General features: G+C 40.5%; 1 protein-coding gene across 2 annotated transcripts in view; it reads left to right on the top strand.

Moving 5' to 3' along the window:
• The window catches only part of LOC140457905 (zinc finger C3H1 domain-containing protein-like), a 69,531-nt gene that overhangs the window by 3,061 nt on the left and 40,007 nt on the right, over positions 1-26,463 (top strand). The window contains exons 2-14 of one of the 2 annotated variants that reach the window (XM_072551675.1): positions 5,350-5,751; positions 5,832-5,902; positions 6,029-6,260; positions 8,553-8,788; positions 13,897-14,017; positions 15,191-15,282; positions 15,740-15,952; positions 16,461-16,628; positions 18,202-18,339; positions 23,271-23,413; positions 23,791-23,937; positions 24,789-24,963; positions 26,161-26,289. In XM_072551675.1, coding sequence (XP_072407776.1) covers positions 5,350-5,751; positions 5,832-5,902; positions 6,029-6,260; positions 8,553-8,788; positions 13,897-14,017; positions 15,191-15,282; positions 15,740-15,952; positions 16,461-16,628; positions 18,202-18,339; positions 23,271-23,413; positions 23,791-23,937; positions 24,789-24,963; positions 26,161-26,289 — 2,267 coding nt within the window. The remainder of the gene's footprint in view (positions 1-5,349; positions 5,752-5,831; positions 5,903-6,028; positions 6,261-8,552; positions 8,789-13,896; positions 14,018-15,190; positions 15,283-15,739; positions 15,953-16,460; positions 16,629-18,201; positions 18,340-23,270; positions 23,414-23,790; positions 23,938-24,788; positions 24,964-26,160; positions 26,290-26,463) is intronic. The other variant, XM_072551677.1, reaches the window with a different exon arrangement.

Raw genomic sequence — 26,463 nt, forward strand, 5'->3', positions numbered from 1 at the left:
TGGGAATATGGGATGGTGTTTTTACAGGGGACAGGTTGGTAGGAGGTGTGGTTGAGGTATCTGTGGGAGTCAATCGGTTTATAGTAAATGTCCGTGTTGGTTTGGTCACCCGAGATAGAATTGGAGAGGTCTAGGAAGGGGAGAGAGGGAGGAGTCTGAGACGGTCCAGGTGAATTTGAGGTTGCGGTGGAAGGTGGTGTTAAAGTGGATGAACTGTTCAACCTCCTCGTGGGAGCATGAGGCAGCGCTGATGCAGTCATCGATGTAGCGGAGGAAAAGGTGGGGGGTGGTGCAAGTGTAGCTGCGGAAGATGGACTATTCCATATAACTTTTAGGGACAGTCTTGGTGGAACAGTGCCAGGTTTCTAAGAAGTTTGACAGAATAGTGGCAGAAATCACTTGTCATAATTTCCAAGTAATTAAACAGATTCTTTGTGATTTAATTTGTCTTGCTCATATGTTGAAGCTGTGGAATAATATCAGCTTTTAAAAGATTTATGTTGTGATGCTGTTTGGCCATGAGTTACTGCTTGCTTTATAGGTGTGAGTAGGTATCTTTGGAGGTTTTGTTGGTTCACTAAAATCTTGCAGTACTAGATTGTAAATAACTACGAGCAACAGGATTTTCATGCTTTTACAACACGTGATGTTTGACTGTAACTGGATGTTACTGTTTGGGAATGTATACACAAAGGGATGTCTGGGTGTCCTTATTCATCAATGAAATCAAACAGGTGGATGCAGCAAGCAATTAGGAAGGCAAGTGGCAGGTTGACTGTGATCGTGTGATGTTTTGACTTCATAAGTAGGACTGTCTTACCGCAATAGGGACTTGGCGAGACTGCACTTAGGGTATTAAGCGCAGTTTTGGTTTTTCTATGTAAGAAAGGATATACTAAGAATGCTGCACAGGTTTATTAGACTGATACTGTGTGTGGCAGAAGTGTTTGAGGGCAGATTGGTTGATTTGAGGACAAAGTGGCAGATGGAGTTTAATTTCGATAAATCCAAGCAGGACGTATACACCTTTAATGGTAAGGTCCTGGGGAGTGTTGCTGAACAAAGAGATCTTGGAGTGCAAGTTCATAGTTCCTTGCAAGTGTCACGGGAGAGAGGATAGTGAGGAAGTCATTTGATATGCTGAGCATTATTAGTCAGAGTATTGACTATTGGAGTTGGGAGGTCACATTGTGGCTATACAGGACTTTGGCTAGGCCACTTTTGGAATATTGCATGCAATTCTGGTCTCCCTCCTAGCGGAATGATGTTGTGAAACTTGAAAGGGTTCAGAAAGTATTTACAAGGATGTTGGCAGCTTTGGAAGATTTGAGGTATAGGGAGATGCTGAATAGACTGGGGCTGTTTTCCCTGGAGTGTCGGAGGCAGAGGGGTGACATTATGTAGAGATTTATAAGGTCATGAGGGGCATGGAAAGACTAGTCTTTTCCCTGGGAGTCCAGAACTAGAGAGCATAGATTTAGAGTGAGAGGGGAAAGATATAAATGGGACCTATGTGGCAACTTTGAGAGGGTGGTGCGTGAAGGGAATGAGCTGCCAGAGGAAGTGGTGGGAGGCTGGTACAATTACAGCATTTAAAAGGCATCTGGATGGGTATAGGAAGAGGAAGTGTTTAGAGGGATATAGGCCAAATGGGGCTAGATTAGGTTAGGATATCTGGTTGCCATAGGCGAGTGGACCAAAGGGTCTGTTTCCAGGATCTACCATCTCTATGACTGGGCCTGTATTCACTAGAGTTTAGAAGATTGAGGTGGGATTTGATTGAAGCATAAATTGAAAAAGGCGTAACAAATTACATAGAAAGAATACTATTTTTTCTACTTGGAATGTTTAGAACCAGAGGTCACAATCTCAGGATAACAAGCCATTTCTGTGGAATTAAGTGCCACAGAAAGTTATGGAGGTCAAGTAAGCGCATTCAATAATGCAATTTTATAAACTTTTTGATGACTGGTGTCAGGGGATATGGAGAGAGGGAATATGGTGTTGATTTAGAGGGTCCTCCAGGATCATATATGTATTTCAGTAAAGCGTTTGATAAGGTTCCACACAGTAGGCTATTGCACAAAATATGAAGACATGGGATTGAGGATGATTTAGTGGTTTGGACTAGAAATTGGCTAGCTGAAGGAAGACAGAATGTGCTAGTTGATGGGAAATAGTCATCCTGGAGTTACTAGTGATATACTGCAAGGATCTGTTTTGGGTCCACTGTTTGTCATTTTTATAAATGACCTGGATGAGAGCATAGAAGGATTGGTGAGTAAATTTGCGGATGATGCTAAGGTCAGTAGAGTTGTGCATCATGATGGATATTGTAAGTTACGGAGAGAAAGCTGAAGAGCAGGGCTGAGAGGTGGCAAATGGAGTTCGATGTGGAAAAGTGTGAGGTGATTCACTTTGGAAGGAGTAACAGCTATGCAGAGTATTGGGCTAATGGTAAGATTCTTGGTCGTGTAGATGAGCAGAGAGATCTTGGTGTTCAGGTACAGAGATCTCTCGAAGTTGCCACCCAGTTTAATAAGGTTGTAAAGAAGGCATACGGTGTGTTAGCTTTTATTTTGTCGAGGGATTGAGTTTCAGAACCATGAGATCATGCATCTGTACAAATCTCTGGTGGGGCCACATTTGGAGAATTGCAAACTGTTCTGATCGCTGCATTGTCGGAAGGATGTGGAAGCTTTGGAAAGGGTCCAGAGGATATTTACTATGAAAGGTCCTCTGAGAAAAGGCTGAGGGACTTGAGGCTGTTTTCATTAGACAGAAGTTTGAGAAGTGACTTAATTGTGACATATAAGATAATCAGAGGGTTAGATAGGCTGGAAAGTGAGAACCTTTGACTTCTGATGGCCATGGCTAGCACAAGGGAGCATCCCTTTAAATTGAGGGTTGATAGACATGGGTCAGATGTTGGAGGTTGCTTCTTTACTCAATGTGTAGGGTCGTGGAATGGACTGCCTGCAACAGTAGTTGACTTGCCAACTTTAAGGGCATTTAAATGGTCATTGGGTAGGCATATGGACAACAAAGAAATAGTGTAGGTTAGATGGGTTTCAGATTGGTTCCACCATCAAGGGCCAAAGGGCTTGAACTGTGCTGTAATGTTGTGTTCTATATTGAATCGTGAAGCATGCTCGAAGGGCTGATTTCTGCCGTTCCTTCTGATCTGTCATCTAGACCAAAAAATTCATTCAACCGGTCTCAAACAAGAAACGTACGCATATATTAGTTTCAGGGTGTTGCTATGTACGTAGGCTATATGTCCAAAGATTGGCACTTGCCTTCAGCTTCTTGAAAGAGGAAAGCCACTGACAGTGTCCCATTACCTTCCACTTAGGAAACACTCAGCACAATGTCCAATATTGGATGTAATTCTGTGATTGGGCAGCATTAGTTGAATGTTTCAGTATGCAAACAAACACACTTAAAGCCAATTTAAGCTTCAGTTGGCCTTGGCATACAGAGGAACCTCGATTATCCGAACAAATTGGTCGGGAGTATTTCATTCGGATAATCGGATGTTTGAATAACACAGTTCAGCCAAGCATCGGGACTGTTGTGATGTTGTCAGATAATCAGAAATTTGGATAATCGGTGTTCGGATAATTGAGGTTCCTCTATACTGAGTAAGCTTTTGAATATTTACAGCAGCGTAACTTGCTAAGTCTAATTTTCCTGTGCAGTATGTTAAAAGTATTAAAAACTGTTTTGAATAGTTTATGGCTATCTGCATTCTAAATTGGATGATATGATTTCCCATTAAAACTTGTAGGCCCAAGGCTTTCAAACTCCAGTCTGATGACGTCTTTATCCCTGAAATAATCTCAAGTGTCTAAGAGAAGGAAAAACTCAATCATGAAAAGAGAGCAATAACAAATGGGCAAGCTCTCCACTTGTTATAAAATCAAAATAATTTCAGTCCTCCAGAAGACATTGATGAGTTCCACATCTGACGCTCCGAGAGAGGTCCCAATACTGCCTTTGCTGTGATAGTTATCTAGGCTACCCAGCTTTCAGGCAGAGAGTATTTACTTTCAACATGAGAGGAAGGTAGGTGGAATCCAGCTGCAGTTTGAAATTCAGGTGCATTTGCATTGTGGTGAATATGTTAGACTACAATATCTGATCTGCTGAAGTTATTTCCAGTATTTTGTTCACTAGAATCGAACCAAACCGTTAATATAATCATGGAAAAACTCAGTTTAAACTTTTTAAGTGTCCATTCTATTGTACACTATAAATTTTATTATTACACGATTGATTTAAATAACTGAGAAATTAGACTGAGTTTGTACTGGTGAGTAACATATGTAAGAATATTATATTCAAGTGAGGACCTGCAAATTGGACAGAAAGAAACTCATGCTTCTGGGAATAAACATGAACCTGTTTAACATCCCTATGATGGTATTGCTGCTGTTGGTCCAGATTTTACCAGTAACCGCTTGCGTGAATATGGCCTGTGAACAGGTGAAATGTGTTTGCTATTAACACATAATCTTTATTCCTGTTGAAAGCCGTTCATTCAACTTGCATCAGAATGTTAATGGAGTCAGACTTGTCCTTTATTTCTTGGTTTGTCTGGTATATCACATCATTGTCAATGTCAGGTAAATAGTTCTAAATTGATCCTTAAATGCTTGTTTAATAAATGGCATATCGAAATATCCTTTGCGCAGAGTTGTCTCAGTTATCAGATCCTCAGTGCCTCAGATATATGAAAATGGTATCTTGCATGATTAAGAGATGCTTTGGGGTTTTTCTATATGCAATGACTGTATGGACTGCTTTAGTGAGTCTGTGTGGACATATATTTTATTAATAAAAAATCTTTGAAATAAAATGGATATTGTAGCGCATTTAGATTGGAAGTCCATTTCATCCATTTGAGAAGGCTTTCAACTTAAAAAAAAAAGTTTAACATTCATTTAAGGAAAAAGAATTTCCTGTAATAATTATGAAGATGCAAGTGATGTTCTTTTCTGTTGGCAATGTATTTTAACTTGCACTACAGTGAGCATTAGCACCAGCTTATTCCCTTCAGTCTTTAGCACGGGCAGTGTAGTCTGAATGATTATTGTACAGTGCCTCAGTAGCTTTTTAATTGAGTTCCTTGATTATCCCTGTCTTCTGAATGACTGCAGCTTCATTACTTACCTCAATGAGGATTTACTATTGGAAGCTTCAACTTCTGATGTCCATTTTCAGTTTATGAATGTTGCTCATAATATATTGTGGAAAATTTGACACTTTGATTTTGCACATCTGAAGTTGGAGTATTTAGTTATTATGTATTGAAAGTGTTAAGTTTCCTTGACACTTTTAACTCAGCAAAATTTTTTGGCCGGTTCCCTTCAAGAAGACCAGCTCAGTATTGCAGAAATGAAGATGACATGGATGAAACATTTGAAGATCTTCTTAGGAAATATAAAGAGATTCAGCTGGAACTGGAATGTCTTAATAGAGAAGAAAAAATGTCTCAAACTACCAAGGGAGAAAACTTGCTGGAAGAGGAAGGTAGTATTGTGTCTGGGAATGTTAATGTTGAAACGAACAGTATTGAAAAGAACAATTTACAGCTATCCACTGAAAAACCTCAGGTGAAAGCTTTTCAGGCATTTGAACTAAAACCTCTAAGACAGAAGCTACGAGCACCAGCCCAGCTGGAACAAAGTGACCAAGTAAACGACAGCCAAAAACCAGAACTATTGGAGCCTTCAACAAATAAACCAGGTATGTAGAATATGAATTGTGAAAATAATGGATATACAGGTACTACAATTTGTTATTAACTTGGTTACGTTTTCTTACAGAGTGTGAAAATAAAGATCTAGACCATTCTAGTTCAAATAGTAAAGGGGTTTTGACAGAATCTCCTCTCAAGGTAAACGTTTGGCGCATTTGTATTTTCTAAACAAAATGGATTCTTGTATTTGTACTGTCCCAAGTTATAGTAGTTTGAAGATAGAATTTATGATTGTTGGGTACTTAATTTTGTAACATTTAACAGGACGTCGTCAAAGCGGACGATGATGATCTCGAGGAGGAGAGGGAAGAGGAGGAAGAATTGTCAGAACTCCAGTTACGCCTTCTTGCATTGCAGTCTGCTAGTAAAAAATGGCAACAAAAGGAACAATGTGTAATGAAAGAGAGCAAAGAGAAGCTTACTAAGCCAAAGGTGTCTCAGCAGAAAGTCCGAAGTAGCCCTAAAACCCGTGTGCTGAAGAAGCCACTTAATACAGGTAACACCAGAGTTTGGTAAATTTTGGATTAATACAGGTTACTCTGTAATATTTCAGTCTGGAGGGGACAAAGGAATAAAGGGAAGGGTTTCTGAAGCATATTAGTTAAGTCAGATGTCCATGTGGGTAACATTAGAGGTAAATAGGGAGGAAGGAGTATATAAGAAGCGATATGTGCTGGGTCTGCGATTGTGAAGATAAGTGAAGCAAAGATAGAGCCACTGAGACAGAAATGCAAATTCTTTTGAAGATTATGAAATGGTTGATTATGTCAAAGTGAATAAAAATTCAAGGAGGTAACAAGGAATGGTTGAGCATGGTGAAAGAAATTGTGACTGTGAAGCCTTTGTGGGAGGGAGAAGATTTGATTGAAGCAAATTAGAAACAAAGATGTGGATTTGGTTGATGCTTTCAGGAGCTTTGGAGGTGAGGAACCATTTTTAGGAGAGGAGAAGAGGAGGATGGATTTTTGAGGATGTGACTGATCGCAGTTTTGACATGGGGCGAGGGAACCAATTACAATGACCATGTGGGCACTAGGATGACAATTGGTGGTCAGTAGAAGGAGTAATGTAGAAGCAAAGATGGAATGAAGAGAGGGATAAAAGAAGCTTGTGGGTCCAGATTAGCATTGGGACAAGAATATTGGGCTAGGTAGATTTTCAAAAAAACAGCAGAGATTGCGGAGTTTGCATCTTAGAAAGTAACTTGCTTATTGCTCACTGCAACCTTGAACTATTGTAGTCACTATGGTATAGATACTCAAACGTGGTTGTTGGAAGTTCAAGGATGTAGGGAATATGGAAGAATGGGCAATATAGGCTTTGATTGTTCAAAAGAAATGATCATCCTGGTAAGTAAGTATACTTTTTCATTTGTTCATTAAAAGTGGATGTCCTGGTCAAGGTCACAATTTATTGGCTATCCATAATCGTCCTTAAAGGTGTAGTGAGCCACTGCAGTCATTGTGATATAGGTACAACAACATTGTTAGTTAAAAGTTATTGAATTTTAAGGTGGCAGCAATTGAAGGTGATTGAAATCAAGATGGTGTCTGACTTGCAGGTGGTGGTGTTCCTAAGAATCTGCTGCCCTTCCTGTTCTAGATTATAGAGTTCACAGATTTGGAATGTAGTGTTGGTGAAACCTTGATGAAATACTCTATGGCATCTTGTCGATGGTGCATACTGCTGTCACATGTGCTGGTGATAGATGAATGTTTAGTCTGCAGGATGGTATACCAATCAAGGGAGCTATGTTGCCCTAAATATTGGCTACTTCAGTATTGTTAGAACTGCAGTTAGTCAGCCATGTGGAGAATATTCAAACATGCTCTTGATGCACCTTGTAGTTGTTGGAGAAGCTTTGGGAATTTGAAGGTGAGTTACTTGTTGCAGAATACCCAGCCTCTGACCAGCATTCTCTAACTTGCTTATTGACTGTACAGGCCTCTGGATCAGCATGCCAGTGCTAATCACTACATGCGAGATCAAAGTGGTTGTGCAGCTTAGAGTGAATGTTGCCTGTGACCCGTTCTTATAATAGATTTTGTGTGGCTGGTCTCTGGGGATTTAGGTCATTAATCTTTGAATGTTAGTAATGCTGTCAAATATCAAGAAAGTCAAGTGCTCCAATTTGTGATTGCCTGAACTTAAGTGGCATGAATGTTACTTGCTAGTTAATTGCCTGATCTTAAATGTTTGTTTGCAGACCGAGAAACATCATTTGAAAGATTGCAAATAGTATCGAATAGTGTGCAGTAACTTGGCAGGGGACAGTGAGGTCCAATCATGTTTGATATGGTTTGGCCAGGTTGAGAGACCTTAGTAAACAACTTGGGTACCACAATCAAGATCCTTTTGAAAGCATGAAGATAAGACTTGTACCTGGAGAATGGGCAGGAATAGTAAATTTTATTAAGACCATGAAAACAATGGTGATGGAGAGGGAATAGTTGATTGGCTTGACACCTTCACTACACTGTCTAGCCTAATAATGCAATTCAGATCTTTGGAAGTGCAGTAGTCAGTGACTTGAAATTTTATTTAGGGCAAAGTGTTGGTAGCAGAACTGGGATTTCAGTTTATGCTGCAAGCAGCTTGAGGGAATTGGTAGAAGGCAGTGAAATCAAAGCAAGAGATGACTTGAATTGGGTAAACGGATGATATTCATTCATCATTAAAAGCGGATGAATCTTTTGTGTATTTTCATTCAAACATGCATATGAGGAATTTACAAAATGGAGGCTGTATATAAACTCAATATTCTTAATGCTTTAACTATTTTGTTCAGCTGTTGCTACAAAGCAGGTTTTGCGAAGACAGAAAACGAGAGCATGGAAAAAATTACAGCAGCAAAAAGAACAAGAGAAGCAAAGAAAGGAAGAGGAAGAGAAGAAACAACTGGAAGAGGAAGAGCGGAAAAAGCGTGAGGAAGAAATCAGAAAAATACGTGATCTCTCCAATCAGGAGGAGCAGTACAATCGTTTTATGAAACTTGTAGGTGGGAAGAGAAGATCTAGTAGCAAGGTAAGACTTAATTGCTTTGTATTGTTATGCTAAGTGATGATTTAAGAAAATATTTCTTCTAATGCCAGGTTGCTGTTAATATGCACAGTCGGTGTATTGTTTCGAATGCATATTGAGTTTTAAGTAGTTGAGGAAGAAACATTAGCCCCAGTCTTGAGTAAGCTCTCAGAACTGACTCACTGTTTCATTAGAATTTGGTAAATGTAAATTGCACTTTATTTGGGAAGATAAATTCAGCTTCTGATCATTTCAAGTGAAACTAGAAATATGTTAGTCTGTTGTGGTTCTGTTCGCCGAGCTGGGAATTTGTGTTGCAGGTGTTTCGTCCCGTCTAGGTGACATCCTCAGTGTTTGGGAGCCTCCTGTGAAGTGCTTCTGTGATCTTTCCTCTACCTTTTGTGGTGAATTCTCTGTTCGGTGTTCTCTGTACCATCACGTCTAGGAATGGACCCAAACCATAGAGCAGCTGTCACCACAGGACAGAACAGGACCACACACTGCAGAAAAATGGCACTCAAAGAAAAAATGGCCAAACTAACACACAAGAGAGAGGACACCACAACACACACCTGGGTTAGAAACCTCTCCCACAGACAGCGCTCAGACACGGGGAGAACAATACTGGCCAAGGGACTCAACTACAACAACAGGGACACCAAGACAGCAGACTTCCTAGCAGCACTAAAATGCACATTCAGGAACAATGGACTGACAGAAGAGACACAGCAAACAGTAAGACAAAGTATCGTACCTCTGATAACAAGGAAAAGACAAACACATAACCTCAACACCAAGGAGAGGGAAGCACTAAAATCACTAAGAAACGATAAGAACATAATCATACGACCAGCAGACAAAGCAGAATGATGGTCATCCTGGACAAAGCAGACTACATCCAAAAAGCACAACTACTTGCAGATACGAACACCTACCAAAAGAGGGAGTTTGACCCCACCCCACAGCTCACCAATAGAATAAGCAACACATTGAGGGACCTACAAAAAAACGGACAGATAACCAGGTTTGACCGACAAAGAATGAAACTTGAAAGCAACAACACCCCCAGATTCTATGGACTACCTAAAGTGCGCAAACCAGACATCCCACTCAGACCCACCAGGGACCCCATCACACAAACTGGCTAAAGAACTACAGCAGAAACTGAAACACCTGATCAGCAGACCCAGACACTCTACACAATCAACACAGGAATTCTTGGACATCATCAGAAATATACACATAGACAAGGAAGAAGCTATGGTCTCATTCCATGTAACTGCACTGTTCACCTCTATCGACAAAACCCTAGCCAGAGAAGCAATAGCCAACCTGCTGGACATACAGAACAGACAACAGGACATTGAACCTATCAACAAAGACTGCATACCCAAACTACTGGACCTGTGCCTCACAACACACTTCACTTTCAACAACCAAATATATGAACAAATCAACAGCACACCCATGGGCTCACCCATCTCTGGACTCATAGCAGAAGCGGTAATGCAAAGATTAGAACAAACAGTGTTACCGCAAATTCAACCCAAACTCTGTGTCAGATATGTTGATGACACCTTTGTAATCATTAAAAACACATAGAGAACACACACTGGGTCATCAACGCCACGCTCACAGGAATCCGATTCACTAGAGAGGAAGAAAAGGACAACCAATTCCCATTCCTAGACGTGATGGTACAGAGAACACCGAACGGAGAATTCACCACAAAGGTATACAGGAAAGCCACACACACAGAGCAAGTCCTGAACTATGAAAGCAACCACCCCAACACACAGAAGTTGCATCAAGACACTATTCAAAAGAACCACAACACGCTGCAGTACATCAGAACTGCAAAAAGAGGAAGAACACCTATACAATGTATTCACCAAAAACGGATACCCCCGCAATTTCATCAACAGATGCCCAAGGGAAAGACAACAGAACGAGGACATGCCGCAACCTAAAGGACGAGCCACACGACCATACATGAGCATTTCCGAACTGACAGCCAGACTACTGCGACCACTAGGACTCATAACAGCACACAAACCAACAGCCACTCTCAGACAATAACTCACCAGAACGAAGGACCCTATACCCAGCATGAGCAAAACCAATGTAGTGTACAAAATCCCATGCAAGGACTGTACAAAACACGACATAGGACAAACAGGAAGACAGCTAACGATCCGCATCCATGAACACCAACTAGCCACGAAACGACACGACCACCTATCCTTAGCCACACACGTAGATGACAAGCAACATGAATTCGACTGGGACAACACTACTATTATAGGACTAGCCAAACAGAAAACAGCCAGGGAATTCCTAGAGGCATAGCATTCATCCACAGATTCAATCAATAAGCACATCAATCTGGACCCAATATACCGACCACTGCAGCGGACAGCTGGGACTGACAACCGGAAGCAGCAGATTCAAACCACTACAAATGCCAGAGGAAAGGTCACAGAAGCGCTTCACAGGAGGCTCCCAAACACTGAGGATGTCACCTAGACAGGGGACGAAACGTCTGCAACACAAATTCCCAGCTCGGCGAACAGAACCACAACAACGAGCACCCGAGCTACAAATCTTCTCACAAACTTTGAATGTTAGTTTTTTATAACATTGAATTTAATGTAAAGTGTTTCATTCAAACTGAATGTTGAAACTTTTCAAACTAAGTGAGTCCTAAATCCTTGTCCAATATTACAATGAGTATTGTAGTTTCTGTTCATGGTTGATTGTGGGTTTGTTAATACAACTGCTCTGCATTCAGATTAGTGGAAAACCTTGGAGTGTAAACCTACATTATTCCTAAATTATGGCAAATTCAGTGTATGAATGAGTTTAGGGTTTCTGTTGAGAATTTGATGTATTTCTGAATATAATGTTGAAAGTCGAAGTAGGAATACCTTGCCTACACCTAATCTCCTGTGAAATTTACAATCGTGGCATTCTCTATCCAAAGTTCTGATTGTTTTGGGCGTGAACCAACTTTTTGTTATAATTGTGTAGATATGATTTGTGGTGTAGTATATAAACAAACTTGTGATAGCAAAATACTGCAGGTACTAGAAATCTTCCTGGTGATCCCATCACCCTTGCATTCCTAACTGCATTTCTCTTTGCTCTGTATTATTTGACCATAACATTTGAATGTATGAGATGTTTCCTTGACTCTTCCATGTTCACTCCATTGCTTTCCCCTCTGCTGTCCGAAATGTGTCGGCTCCTGACATTCTTTCCTTTGACATTACTCCACACAACTCACAACTTGACCGTATCCAATTGTTGTCTTAGTTTCTGCACTGCATAAGGCGGCAAGTCTTATGTTGTAGATTCTTTCATTCAGTTTCAACAATGTTTTTCTTTGACACAGTATTCATTGTATTTGTTGTAACTAGTCATACGATAGATAATTTTTCATTTCCATAACCCCATCTTCCCCCATACTGATGCCAGTGAGGTAGATCATACTGTATAAATTGGGTTTTTCTTTTGACCCAGAAATCATGTTGCATATTATACAGTGTACAAATTTTTGGTGCCGTAGTAGACAGGTGAAGATATTCTAAGATTGCAAAGGGATCTCGATCAAATATCAACGGACTGAAAAACAACAGATGGAGCTCAATCTGGAGAAATGCGAGGTGTTGTATTTTGGTACAACAAATAAGGGTAGAGTTTATACAATTTTAATGGTAGAGTCTTGGATAGTTTTGTTGAACAGAGGGACCAAGGAGTGCATGTACATAATTGTTTTGAAGTTTGTATCCTATAGACAGGATGGTTAAAAAGGTGTTTGACGTTCCTTCATTGCTCAGTCCTTTTAGATCAGGACATTGGTGAGGCCTCTTCTGGAATACTGTGTCCAGTTCTGGTCGCCCAGTTATAGGTAGGATATTAAACTGGAGAGGGTTCAGAAGAGATTTATCAGGATGTTGCCAGGTATGGAAAGTTTGAGTTATAAAGTAAGGCTGAGACTTTTTTTACTGGAGCAACTGAGGTTGAGATGTGACCTGATAGAAGTTCATAAAATAGTGAGGTGTATCGGTAGACGTAATGGTAGTTGTCTCTTCCCTAGCAGGGGGGATTTCAAGACTAGGGGGTGTGTTTGTGTGTGGAATGGACATCCTGAGGAAGTGGAGGATATGGGTATAATTACAATACTTAATAGATAGTTGGAAGGACACATGAATAGGAATGGTTTGTCGGGATATGGGCCAGGAGCAGGCAGGTGGTTAGTTTGGTTAGTTTAGTTCGGTTAAGTTTGGCATGGACTGTTTGGAGCAAAGGGTCTATTCCATGCTTTGACTCTGTTCAGCCATCAGTCATTAGCCACAATGTTTCACCTGACAAATGAAAATTGGCCTGTATGCCAATAACCTAAAAATGTCTACTTTTCCTTAAGTCTCCCATAATCGTTACATCTTCACACTCCTCCTCTTCTTTTGCTCAAAGTCTATAAATTACATCTTTTGGGCTGCTTGAGCTTCTTAACTCTGCATTCTAGAGCTGTTGTCCAAATCCTCAATCATCTTCACCCCATACCCAATGTCACCTAGAAACGTCATTGATCCATGAAATGTCCCATTTCATTTCCTCACTTCGAAGATCAAGATGAGGTTCAGTGCCATTCCTTGGTCTAATCCAGCACGCTGCTGCTTGTACATGTTCTGTGTTAGCTGGACACCTTTTTCAGGGACTCCCATGAATTCTAGTCAATTTTCAAGTTCCTCCTTGTGCTCCCTCTCAAAGTTTGTGTGTCCTAAAGAGGAAGATGAGGAATGTGAATCCCAAATCTTGGGGTCTAGGCAACTGTAGTCATGGACAACAATGCTTAGACCAACTAAGATATTTGAGGCATACCAGAATACTTGAAAGGTTTGGGGTCAGAAGGCAATTCGTAGCAATTTGGATCTAAAATTGGTAACGATGGGGAGGTAAAATGTGAAGCTTTCGCCCCACAGGTGCTGCCAGAAATGAGTTTAGCCAGCAATATTTTCTTGTTGTAGTCTACACATTTTCCACAGGACAGTTAGCCAACTCAGTGCAGGTTTGTTGAAGGGCTTTGTCCACAATAATTCTTGTTTTAGTCAACAGATTTTGATATCAAAAAATCACAGGAGAGACCAATGGAAGAATCTGGAAGCATGTACCAGTATGATAATTATGAAGAGGTTGCTATGGAAACAGATAGTGAAACCAATTCACCAGGTAAATATCAGTGCTCTGTAAATTGCATTTGAAATCAAAATGAATGTTCCATGTCATTCACTTTCTCCTGTGAAATTAGTAGCTTAGACTTTTCATGGATGACGTGAAACTTAGATGCTCATTTCTTTGAAGTAAATTGCATCAACTAAAATGGAGTTGAGGGTGGCAGTTGCAACAGTGGCAAATTGAAGCAATCCAACAAAACTAATGAAACACACTTATCTGTAAAGGCCTCGTCTTATACCTGGGCGCACAACTGGATGTGGTAGCAAAGTATGCAGTCAGTATGAGAAAGATCTTAACATAGAATTTAATCAAATAAGAATCAAGTAGTCAGCCCTCCATTTCTTGGAGATGCCTAACAAAAGGGTTAATGTTTTGGTTGTTGCAGGCCAGCCATCTTAGCAAGGATATTTGTACCAGGTACCCTAAGGGTAGTGTCTTAGAAACTGTGTTGCAGCAATGTAGATGTTTCTGCAGTGACCTTCCACAGTTTGGAAGGTCAGAAGTGGGGAATGGTTGCGCATGATTATGACACGTGTAATACAACTTGCTGCCTTCAATGATTCCCGATGTGCCCACTAGAGGGTGACACTGTTTTCGGTGCTGACAAAAGCAAATCTGTGTTCGGAGATGAGCAAAAGCTTTCCAGTCCGATGTCAGTGGATGCTACTTTACCACTAACCACAAAATCTGGCCTGTTTCTTGGGAAATGATTGTCAACATTTTTTAGTTGTAGAGGTCCTTAGACATAAATGTATGGTTGCTGTCAGTGTTGCATGTGTTTTGTTGATAAGTGATTCTGGGTTTCTTTATTGAAAGAATTTGGAAAGGGATTCTCAAAAGTGTTTTGTAAAAACCTAATTTTATTTTTAAAATGGTGTGCAAATAGCATGTTAATAATTTGCTGCCAGAAATCCAAATTAATATGAAAGGATGTCAGAGCCTAAAAGATCAGTGACTGATGAATAAAGTTTTGCCAGTATACTACATGTGCCCATTAATCTATATCTACATGTAATTACATTGACCAGCCAGTTGAAAGTGAAACGGTTTTGATAAATAGTTTATCCATATATGCGCACATGATAAGCTTTATTTTATTCCGGATTGTCAACAACTTTGACATGGTTTTACCAGTTTAAAATGTGCCCTCTTCCTCTCCCCTCACAGTATCATCTCCAGTGCCATCTTCAGTCTCTGTGGATTACCAATCAGGGTATTATGTTCCAATGCCACCTGTGCCAATATTTTCACAGCATCAGGTTAATTTCATTTCTGCATTAGTCCTTATATTAAACTGAATCTGTAATATGCTGCTGTATTGTGTGTTTTCTTAGTGCCATAATTTATGGTATAAATTATTTTCCAGGTTATTATCTTTACATTTGCCTTGTGAACTGTCAAAAATGAATCTTTCATTTTAAGTGCTGTTTTTCTAAATTGCAACTGCACCTTCATTACTGTGCATGGAATGTTAGCATTTTGCAGTTGAAAGCTCACTGGTTTCTGAAATGATTTTGACTGTACTGGTGTTTTTAGTTAACTGTATTTGAGGAGGGAATTAAATGAGGTGAAGTTATAACAACCACTAATGGCTTCACTACATAAGCGGTAAAAAACAATCTCTGCCACTTACATATTTAAATTGGTTTATTTTAAATTCTGTGATTAATGTCTGAACTCTTTTTTTTCTTTTTTGCACATCTGTTCCATTTTTAGAACATGATGGATCCTATGATTCCCAATTTCTTGGAGTCCTACTTTCCTAATCCCTTGGAGCTGCCTGTGCCGCCACCGCCCCCACCACTTCCTCCAGAGGAACCTGAGCAGCCACCAAAACCTCCATTTGCCGATGAGGAAGAAGAAGAAGAAATGCTCCTTCGAGAGGAATTGTTAAAATCTATAGCAAATCGGCGTGCTGTGAAACCAGAAGTAATTTTAACAACTTCATGTTAAAGTTATATTTAGCCACCAGAGGGCAGTCTGCTACAAGTCAGGATATTTAATTGGAGTGATTTCTGTTTGCTGATTTTTGAGTTCAGCTGTGAATGTCTCAAATTTAATTTAGGTGAAAGTTATTAGTTTTAGTGTGGAATTCATCTAATTCAATTTTTCCTCTGTATAATTAGTATTGGATTTAGCATAATATTTGTCGTGGTGTCTGACACGGACCAAATTGGGCTGTGCTTTGGAACTCTGGTGAACTCAGTTTCTTCGCAGCTCTTTGTTGATGCTGTGTTCCAAAAGAGTCCAAATGTTCACTGAAAATAAAATAATTGGAGAGGTGTGGAGAATATTGGACCTTTCCTATTTAACCATTCTAATTGGGATGTGGGGCAATATGCTTGATTGCGCTTCAGTGCAAGTTGAATTTTGGGAATAGCAAATAAGTAAATTTGATTGGTGATAATTAGCTTACTCTCTCCACTATTTAAAACAGGATTCAACTGATATTTGTGACATGGCTTATCCATCTCTTCCTATTGAGAACTCCCAATCTGGACCAATGAATAATCTTCCAACTGCTGACCTGAATTCTGCATTACAACCACGTCCTCAAAGCACAAAGTTTACAAGAGGACTTTCAGCTCCTCGTCCACTTATAATGGTAAGGACTTTGTTTTGACTTTGTTCATACAGTCATGAGATGTACAGAACAGAAACTGACCCTTTTGTCCAACTGATCCAGGCCGACCAGGTATCTTATACTAATCGAGTTCCATTTGCCAGCCCTTGACCCATATCCCTCAACTCTTCCTATTCATATACCCATCCAGGTGCCTTTTAAATATTGTAATTGTACCACCCTCCTCCACCACCATCTCTGGAAGCTCATTACACATGCCCACAGATGCCCACATCACCCTCTCTGTGAAAAATTTGCCTCTGTGATCCCGTTTAAATCTTTCCCCTATCACCCTAAATCCATGCCCTCCAGTTCTGCACTCCCCTACCCCAGGGAAAAGACCTTGTCTATTTACCCTATCAATGCCCTTCATGATTTTATAAACCTCTGTATGCTGGCAAAATGGGTTTTATCTTATAAATGTAACCTTGGCTTGTTTTGGATGTGGGAAATTGTATGGAGAAACTGTTCCAGAAATTGCTGGTGTAACACAACATAGATTTAATTTAAAGGTTAACAAAGAAGTAAACCTTTTTCAAAATAGAATATAACTCCTTTTCAGTTGTTCTTCATGTTAATGATATCTTGAATTTGTTAATGTGGTTTTCTGTTCTGTCCAATTGTGAAGGTGTACTTAGTTCTTGGGTTAACAGTTTCCTTTGAATGCTAAGTTCCGAAGTATCTTAACAGTGAATATAAGAATGGTATTTAATCGACAGCTTAACTGAGATAATGGAACATTACTTGTTTTTAAACTGAGCACAATTTAAGTGCAAAACAGAATTACTTTTCTACTCCAGTTTCAATTCTGCTGGAACTTTAAAAACTAGCCACATTAACCTAACACAGGTAAACATCTAAATGGAAACAATGCCACCTTTAGCAAATTACCTTTGGGTTCAAACTCTGTTATTTCAATGCAACAAACTAATCAGATGGTGTATTGAAAGTTCCAAGAAACTTTGAACCAAAATAACTGAGCTCATGCAGGTTGTTAGAGAATAGATCCTCTGTGTGCCTTTTCAAACTGTAGAGTTTGGTGGAATAGTTTTCATTTTTTCATACTTGTCAGCATATGGGTATGTATAGTAAAGATTTCACAGCTTTTCTGAAGGCAGAAAATTACATTGAACCTAAAGGACAGCAGCTTGCTCCTTCAAGTGTTTATGCTCCACTTGAGTTCCTCCTTTCTTTCTCTTCTAATTCTAGCAATGCACCCTTTCTGTGCTCTTTCTTATGTTCTTTCCTGCAATCCTTGTGGTAGGGTGTTCCATGTTCTCACTACTCTCCAGAAAGAAACAGCTTTGCCGCTGCTATTTGATTTGCTGAATATTTTATATTAATGATCTCTAGTATTGATGCTCTTGATAGGTGGAAGGGTTCATTTAGTATCTATGTTTCATGACCTAATTTTTACAAAATGTTGAATTGCCTAAAATTACCTTCCTGGGAGTATTAGGGAGGTAAACTTGATATGCAAATTTTGTCTTTCTCTAAATATTTTGGGATGTTTTCATGTTTTTCATTATGCTTTTGTTTTTATTCAAATTTGCAGATTCCAAGGCACAAATCTGTAGTTGTGCGACTGGATGACTCTGATGATAGTGAGTCAGATAATGAGCAATCCAATTTAAGTGTGGGTGTCTTTGGAGGTTTGGAGTCCATGATTCGAGAAGCCAGACGATCTGCAGAGGTGTGCAGAAACTTTGTCCTACGTAATTAAGATAGTAACATTTTTTCATTGGGTGTTGGAATTCATCAGGATTCCTGGTCAAGAGCAAGTGTGTTTCAGAGCTGAAAATGTGTTGCTGGAAAAGCGCAGCAGGCCAGGCAGCATCCAAGGAGCAGGACAATTGACGTTTCGGGCATGAGCCCTTCTTCAGGAATGAGGAATGTGTGCCAAGCAGGCTAAGATAAAAGGTAGGCGGGGGGAGGGGGGTGTTCGAAATGCGATAGGTGGAAGGAGGTTAAGGTGAGGGTGATAGGCCGGAGTGGGGGTGGAGATGTCAGGAAGAAGATTGCAGGTGAGGAAGGTGGTGCTGAGTTTGTCTCAGTCCCAACCCTCAATGTGGGGGGAGGGGAAATAAGGAAACTGGAGAAATCTGAGTTCATCCCTTGTGGTTGGAGGGTTCCTAGGCGGAAGATGAGGCGCTCTTCCTCCAGCTGTCATGTTGCCATGGTCTGGCGATGGAGGAGTCCAAGGACCTGCCTGTCCTTGGTGGAGTGAGAGGGGGAGTTGAAGTGTTGGGCTACGGGGTGGTTGGGTTCGTTGGTCCGGGTGTCCCAGAGGTGTTCTCTGAAACGTTCCACAAGTAGGCAGCCTGTCTCCCCAATATTGAGGAGGCCACATCGGGTGCAGTGGATGCAGTAAACAATGTGTGTGGAGGTGCAGGTGAATTTGTGGCAGATATGGAAAGATCACTTGGTGGCCTTGGAGGGAAGTATGGTGGGGGAGGGGAGGTGTGGGCTCAAGTTTTGCATTTCGTGCAGTTGCAGGGGAAGGTGCCGGGGTGGAGGTTGGGTTTGTGGGGGGTGTGGACCTGAGGAGGGAGTCACGGAGGGAGTCGTCTTTTCGGAATGCTGATAGGGGAGGGGAGGGAAATATATCCCTGGTGATGGGGTTCATTTGGAGGTGGCAGAAATGACGACGGATGATACGCTGTATATGGAGGTTGGTGGGGTGGTAGGTGAGGACCAGTGGGGTCTGTCCTGGTGGCGATTGGAGGGGCGGGGCTCAAGGGCGGAGGAGATGCGGTGGGGAGTAGCTTCGATCACATCTGGGGGGAAATTGTGGTCTTGGAAGAAGGAGGCCATCTGGGTTGTACGGTATTGGAACTGGTCCTCCTGGGAGCAGATGCGGCGGAGACGAAGGAATTGGGAATATGGGATGGCGTTTTTACAGGGGGCAGGGTGGGAGGAGGTGTAGTCTAGGTAGCTGTGGGAATCGGTCGGTTTAGAGTAAATGTCCGTGTTGATTCGGTCGCCCCAGATAGAAATGGAGAGGTCTATGAAGAGGAGGGAGGAGTCTAGATAGTCCAGGTAAATTTTGAGGTCGGGGTCGAAGGTGTTGGTAAAGTGGATGAACTGTTCAACCTCATCGTGGGAGCACGAGGCAGCACTGATAACAGTCATCGATGTAGCGGAGGAAAAGGTAGGGGGTGGTGCCAGTGTAGCTGCGGAAGATGGACTGTTCCACATATCCGACGAAGAGGCAGGCATAGCTGGGGCCCATGCGGGTGCCCATGGCTACTCCTTTTGGTTTGGAGGAAGTGGGAGGATTGGAAAGAGAAGTTGTTCAGAGTGAGGACCAGTTCAGTCAGTCGAAGGAGGGTATCAGTGGAAGGGTACTGGTTGGTACGGCGGGAAAGGAAGCAGCGGAGGGCTTTGGGTCCTTCTTGATGGGGGATAGTGGTGTACAGGGACTGGATGTCCATGGTGAAGATAAGGTGATGGGGACCATGGAAGCGAAAATCATGGAGGTGGAGGGCGTGGGTGTTGTCCCAAATGTAGGTGAGGAGTTCTGGACTAAGGGGGACAGGACCGTGTCGAGGTATGCAGAGATGAGTTCGGTGGGGCAGGAGCAAGCTGAGACAGTGGGTCGGCCGGGGCAGTCAGGTGTGTGGATTTTGGGCAGAAAGTAGAAATGGGCGGTGCGAGGTTGTGGGACTATGAGGTTGGAGGCGGTGGATGGGAGATCCCCTGAGGTGATAAGGTTATGGACGGTCTGGGAGATGATGGTCTGGTGGTGGGAGGTGGGGTCATGGTCAAGGGGGCAGTAGGAGGAGGTGTCCGCGACCTGGCGTTTCGCATCAGCGGTGTAAAGGTCGGTGCGCCAAACTACTACCACCTCCTACTGCCCCCTTGACCATGACCCCACCTCTCACCACTAAACCATCTCCCAGACCATCCATAACCTTATCACCTCAGGGGATCTCCCATCCACCATCTCCAACCTCATAGTCAGATTTCTCCAGTTTCCTCATTTCCCCTCCCCCTACCTTGTCTCAGTCCCAACCTTCAAACTCAGCACCACCTTCCTGACCTCTCCACCCCCACTCCAGCCTATCACCCTCACCTTAACCTCCTTCCACCTATCGCATTTCCAACGCCCCTCCCCCAAGTCCCTCCTCCCTACCTTTTATCTTGGCCTGCTTGGCACACTTTCCTCATTCCTGAAGAAGGGCACATGCCCGAAACATCGATTCTCCTGCTCCTTGGATGCTGTCTGGCCTGCTGCGTTTTTCCAGCAACACATTTTCAGCTCGGATCTCCAGCATCTGCAGTCCTCACTTTCTCCAACAAGTGTGTTTCATAGCCTATTCAGTGTGCAGTCACTTGTGTTGGAAGAGCAGTATCCAATCCACACAGCAAGATTCTACAAAAAAGTGCTATTGTCACAAAATTTGTATTGTAAATGGAGGGATGGAATTTCACTAGAATCCTCTGCATATCAAAACCATGCTGAATGATCTGTTATTCCCATGTGGGAGAGATGTAATAGATTCATCGCTAATGTGCTTGGGTTCTTTGAATTCTTAATTAGAATAGTAAAAGTCATAGATGATATTTAGTTTTAAAGAAAGTGGATTTTTCATTAAATTACTGAAGCAGTTTCCCATAATGTTACACTTAAAGTCTTCTGGCAGTGGCATTGCAGGAATTTGTCTTGTGGATGCAATTCACCTGCCCTTCATAAAACTGACCATGAAAGAAAACTGCATATGCCATTTTGACGGATGCACTGTAGTATCACAGCTAGCAGAAATGGTATAATTATAACAATAACATGGCAAATTTAAGGTAGAAAGGTGGATGGAAAATGTAATCAGAAAAAATTGACTGAATGTTCTCAATCTAAAAGCATGCAGATAGAACTGAATCTACACAATCAATCCATTGCAAATGCTGAAAATCAAAAATAAACATTGTTGGATGTACTTGGGAAAAAAACATAATATTTTGAGATGAATGGAAAAATGTTGACTTGAATTCATTCTTTTTCTCCATAGTCCCTGCCTGACCTACATTTCTTTTTGCACTATCAGTTTTTTTAAAAACAGAGCTGTACCCAAGACCTTTAGTTATGACCTGGATTAATCAGATGAATCAATTGCCCAGTAATTGTTTCAATTCTGTCTCCTTATTATGTATTGTATATCTAGATACTTTGAATCAATTCGTAATTTGGCACTGACATCTAGACTGAAAAATGTGAGCAGAAACAGAAGGATGAGAATAACCAAGCTGAGTTACCATCCCCAGGCCCACCAGCTGAAAACTAGTATATTTGACTCTCAAAAGTAGTAATAGCAGTCCTTGTGTTGTTTGCATCTGTGGACTTGTGGGAAGGGAGTTACGTTCTTGTTTTTTAAACACTTATAATTTCAAGTTTATTTGCCACTAAATCCTATCCATATTGGAGAACACAAAAAAATATATTAATGGCAACCCAGATTTAAACGTGAAAAGTAACTTTTGGAGTTCTACATTGTACTTGTATGGCTCATGAAGATTGAAAACTTTAATCTATGAAAGTGTTGTCTTGAAACGTTTATCATGTCTCAATCTATCAACCAACAAGGAAGAAAGTCATACGAACAGAGACAAGCTTCTAAGGTCAATTGAAAATTATTTGAATGAAAGAATGGGTTATGAATAAGTTGTAGGCATGCATGGGTATCACCAGCTTCCATCGCAATTTGTGATAGAGCTATTGCTTTTTATAGTGGACGTAAGTTATTTGATTACTGGAACATTAACTGTCTCATTCTGTAGCTAGTAGTGAGTTTTCAGATTGATGAAGGACAATTTAAAATATTGGAGAAGATAAATACAAATCTGGATATATCAGTACCATAGTTGGGTAAGTGACAAATGATCTGTAACATGGGCAAAATAAGCTAAACGGCTACAGAGCACTAAAAAGAGCCTGACAATGTTAGTGGTTAGCTCACTAAGTCCAACAGCATGACGTGCAGGAATAGTGGGAACAAGAAAAATGAATATTGGGAATCTATAAGGAAATACAACAAAGGGGGTTAGAACAGAAATCCCATGAAGTGATGAAGCATGTATTTCACACAGGTTTGTCCAGATCTATATGCTTATGTACCACTTTGGTCATTATCAAAATAATTATGCAGGCATTGGTTCTCATTTAAAAAAAAAAGGAATTTGTTATGATGCATATGGCAACATTGGCAGAGGAGGCTCCACGTGTGTCTAACATCCATACAGACTTTGAACTTGACTATGTTTTGAAATTGAAAATCTCTGAAAATAGTATGGAAGTGTAAGCCCTTATTTTTATGCAGAGGGTACTCAAAAGTTGCCCAGAAAGATTGGAAATTCCTAAAGAAATGACTGGGTAGATACCTGCAAAGGGGCTCCTGAAGGCCCTTGGTTTTTGTGGCCAACCGGATGGGGGAAGTGTCTTTTCTGATTTTGTCATTAACTCTCTATGGTAATTAATGCCATGGCAGTAGACCGGTTTTTGAGAGTCATTGGAGACTGGAAAAGCTTATGTTTGGCATAGTATATGGTTGAGTATTGATGCTCATTTTAAAAAATTCATCAGTTTAATTTTTGAGTACTGATGTTCATCGCTCTTTATGCTATATCAAGGCTGAAAACTTTCTTTGTCTAAAGGCCACAAAACCAAAGCCAAAACTAAAAGCAGAAAAAGAAAATGATCCTGCTGGAACCAAAGATGGATTTTCTGAGGGAGGCAAAAAGGAAAATAGACTTTTAAAGGAAGAAAATATCAGGTAAATATTCACTTTTTTGACATGTTTTTTATTTGCTTCTATTCACTTTAATAGTCATTTGGTGTTGTGAACTGTTTCCTCAGCAAATTCTGAAAAATGAACCAGATAATTGCTACAAGCTAAATGTTTCTGCACTTGAGTGATGGTATTGACCTAACCTCCTGTTGATTGAATAGAGGAGTCCAGCTTGTTCTGAGTTATATAGTTTGAATCTTGTGATTACAAACTTGTTACGAGCACTAAAGTTTGTTCTGTTTGTTTGCTGCCGATTATGAATTGAATGTGAGCGGGCTGCTGTCTGTCAGACTAATGTTTATTAATTTCAATGCTTAGTACAATGCTTTTGTACTCATTAGTTTGGCTTGATTTTTATTTAGCCGTGAGAAACAGCGACAGCTGAAGTCTGATTTGTCAAGGGCTAGTCCATCCCTGGTTCGCTCTGGTGCTGAAGTAAATAGTATTGGAAAAAGAACAGTGGTCAGTAAACAACTGTCAGATGTTGAAGATAGACTCAGAAAACACAAGTAAGTTTTCATTGTGCTTTCTTTTCTCTAAGCATCAATAAGGAGTGTTGGACAAATTTACCTTAATAGAAACTTTTTCAGAATGTCTGGTAGACTACAGTGAAATAAATGGCCAGACTAGCTATTTTGCTAATTGGGTAGTAATTATCTTCAGAGCCTGAAAGAGCCCCTTTATTTTACCTCAAGTAGTTGCTTGGTATTTTTCTAACTGCCTGAAAAGATTTTCTGCTGTAGTTCTTATGCAGTGACTTGAATCGGCAAGCTGTCAGTATAATCATTTACCATTTCCAATCTGTTAAGGTTCTCTGGCAGCCATCAGTTCGCAATTTGAACCAAAATGAATGTCGCCTTCCTAATTTGATATCTGATGTAACATGTTTCTTTTTTGTTTGGTATAGTTCCCAAATATCTTATGCTGCTGTATTATATAGCTAGCACCATTTACATTTCACGTGCTCAATAATTTCAGAGGATGAAAATGTTTGGGCTTCACTTTTAAATTTGTCAGGAAAGGAAAATTAGGCAAGGTTAAATGTGCCTCAGTCTTCAGAACACAATTGTTTGCAATCGGACAACATGTCTCCACCTATTCATTTTTACTTGTTTGTGTCGCTATTGCACCTTTTTAGCAAGGTGTCAACTGCTTGACGCAAAACTAAAATCCATATAAATTAAGGTTTATTCAATTTAGTAATCAGCTAAGTCATACCTATGGTAATAGCTTGAATTTGTGCTAATGGTTACTGTTTTCTCAAAGATCAAAAGCATGCTCTATGCATTCTACTGATTAAGTGTTTAAATTTGTGAAAAATAAGCTTGAGGTGTAAGATTTTGATTTGCTTTTATTTTAGTCTGCTCTTGACAAAAGATGAGTCTCTTTTATCAAACCTATTACAACAAGAAGCAAAAAAGAAAGAAGCACTCCGTCAAGCTGAAGCCAAATACATGAAGCATAAAGAACAATTACAGGCAGCTGAAAAGATTGTGAATGCCAACAGAATGCTGCTTAAAAAGCTTCAAGAACAGGTAGGCAACACAAATTTAGTTACAAATTTCCATTCCCCAAACAGCTCCGAGTTGAGGATAGTTGTATTCTGTAAGCTAAGTTGGTCTGTTTTTAAGAAGCTGTTGTTTCTTGATCAGATAATAGTGCAGTTGGTTTTGGACCTGGGTCTTTACAAGAGGATGGCGGATCGGTCAAACATGCTCATGGTTGCTGGGCTGGAATATAGGTGTAGTCAAAATTGTTTTGCTGTTATACATTCCTTTCACACTGCCTGTTAGTGTTTCAGTGTTGTAGCTTACAGAGGCAATTGAAGACTTTGGCAGAGGGGTTCCATGGAAGTGAACTCCAGAAAGAATTGTATTTTGAGGAAGGACAAACTGAAAAAGAAAAGCTAGTTAGTCCTCTCCCGTTGGTTTTTCAGCATATAGAATATGCGCAAGACACCTTCCATTGCAAAAATGTGAATGGCATGTCGCTTTGAAATGCCTTAATGTACTTTTCAAAAAACAAAATAATTTGTGATTACAGTCTTTGTTGATGCAAGTAAATGTAGGAGGGTGTTTTGTACAACAAGGGTGAAACTGACTGAAGTGGTCAGCACTTTTAGCAATCGAGGATGTTTCTCCTCATGGGAAATCTAGAAGCTAGGGTCACAACATAAGAATATTCTCCCATTTAAGATTGAGATTAGGCAGAATTATTTTTGAGAATTGATGATTTTTGGAATGCTGTTCAGGCAGCAGTAGAGGCTGGGGAAATTGAACAAATTTAAGCTGAGTTGGGCAGAGTTTTGCAGGGAATTGAAGGTTTGAACACAGGCAAGAAACTAGAGTTAGTGACATAATCTAATCAGACATAGATCTAATCGAATGGTGAAACAATAGTTTTGAGTGTCTACTCTTCTTGGCTTATCTTATTGGAGGAATATTATTTAAAAACCAGGTTTCTTCTAACAGTTAGAGGCATTAGCAACAGTCATACCATTTATCTGAATTGTGAAATAAACCGATAAAAGTTTGGTTTTAACATCTCAGCTGATTTAATCTTTACTGAAGCAGTAAATCCCTAGGACCATGTGGAGGTTTGAAAAAGATTTGTGTAACAAGTCTTAAATGAATTTCATGCTTTTGTGCATTACAGTTTTGCAGTGGACCAGCTCTGTCATGTTTAAGTAGTATGAGTTGTTTGGAAAACTGTTTTTGTTTATTGCCTCTTAGATCCATAAAGTACAACATCGAATACAAGTTAAGAAGAATTTATCCATTAGATATGAAGAATTCGCAAGAGCAAAAGCTGTTGCTAGTCAAGAAGTGGGCAAACGTAAACGTGAACAAGATTCGTTTGTTGTAAGTTGACTTTTTGAAAGAATTAGCTCTCAGAATGTGGACTTTGTTGACCAGTCTGCAAATTTTCGAGGAGAAAGTGAGGTCTACAGATGCTGGAGATCAGAGCTGAAAATGTGTTACTGGAAAAGCACAGCAGGTCAGGCTCCTTGGATGCTGCCTGACCTGCTGCGCTTT

This window comes from Chiloscyllium punctatum, chromosome 32, assembly GCF_047496795.1.
Source record: "Chiloscyllium punctatum isolate Juve2018m chromosome 32, sChiPun1.3, whole genome shotgun sequence".
NCBI classification, from domain to species: domain Eukaryota; kingdom Metazoa; phylum Chordata; class Chondrichthyes; order Orectolobiformes; family Hemiscylliidae; genus Chiloscyllium; species Chiloscyllium punctatum.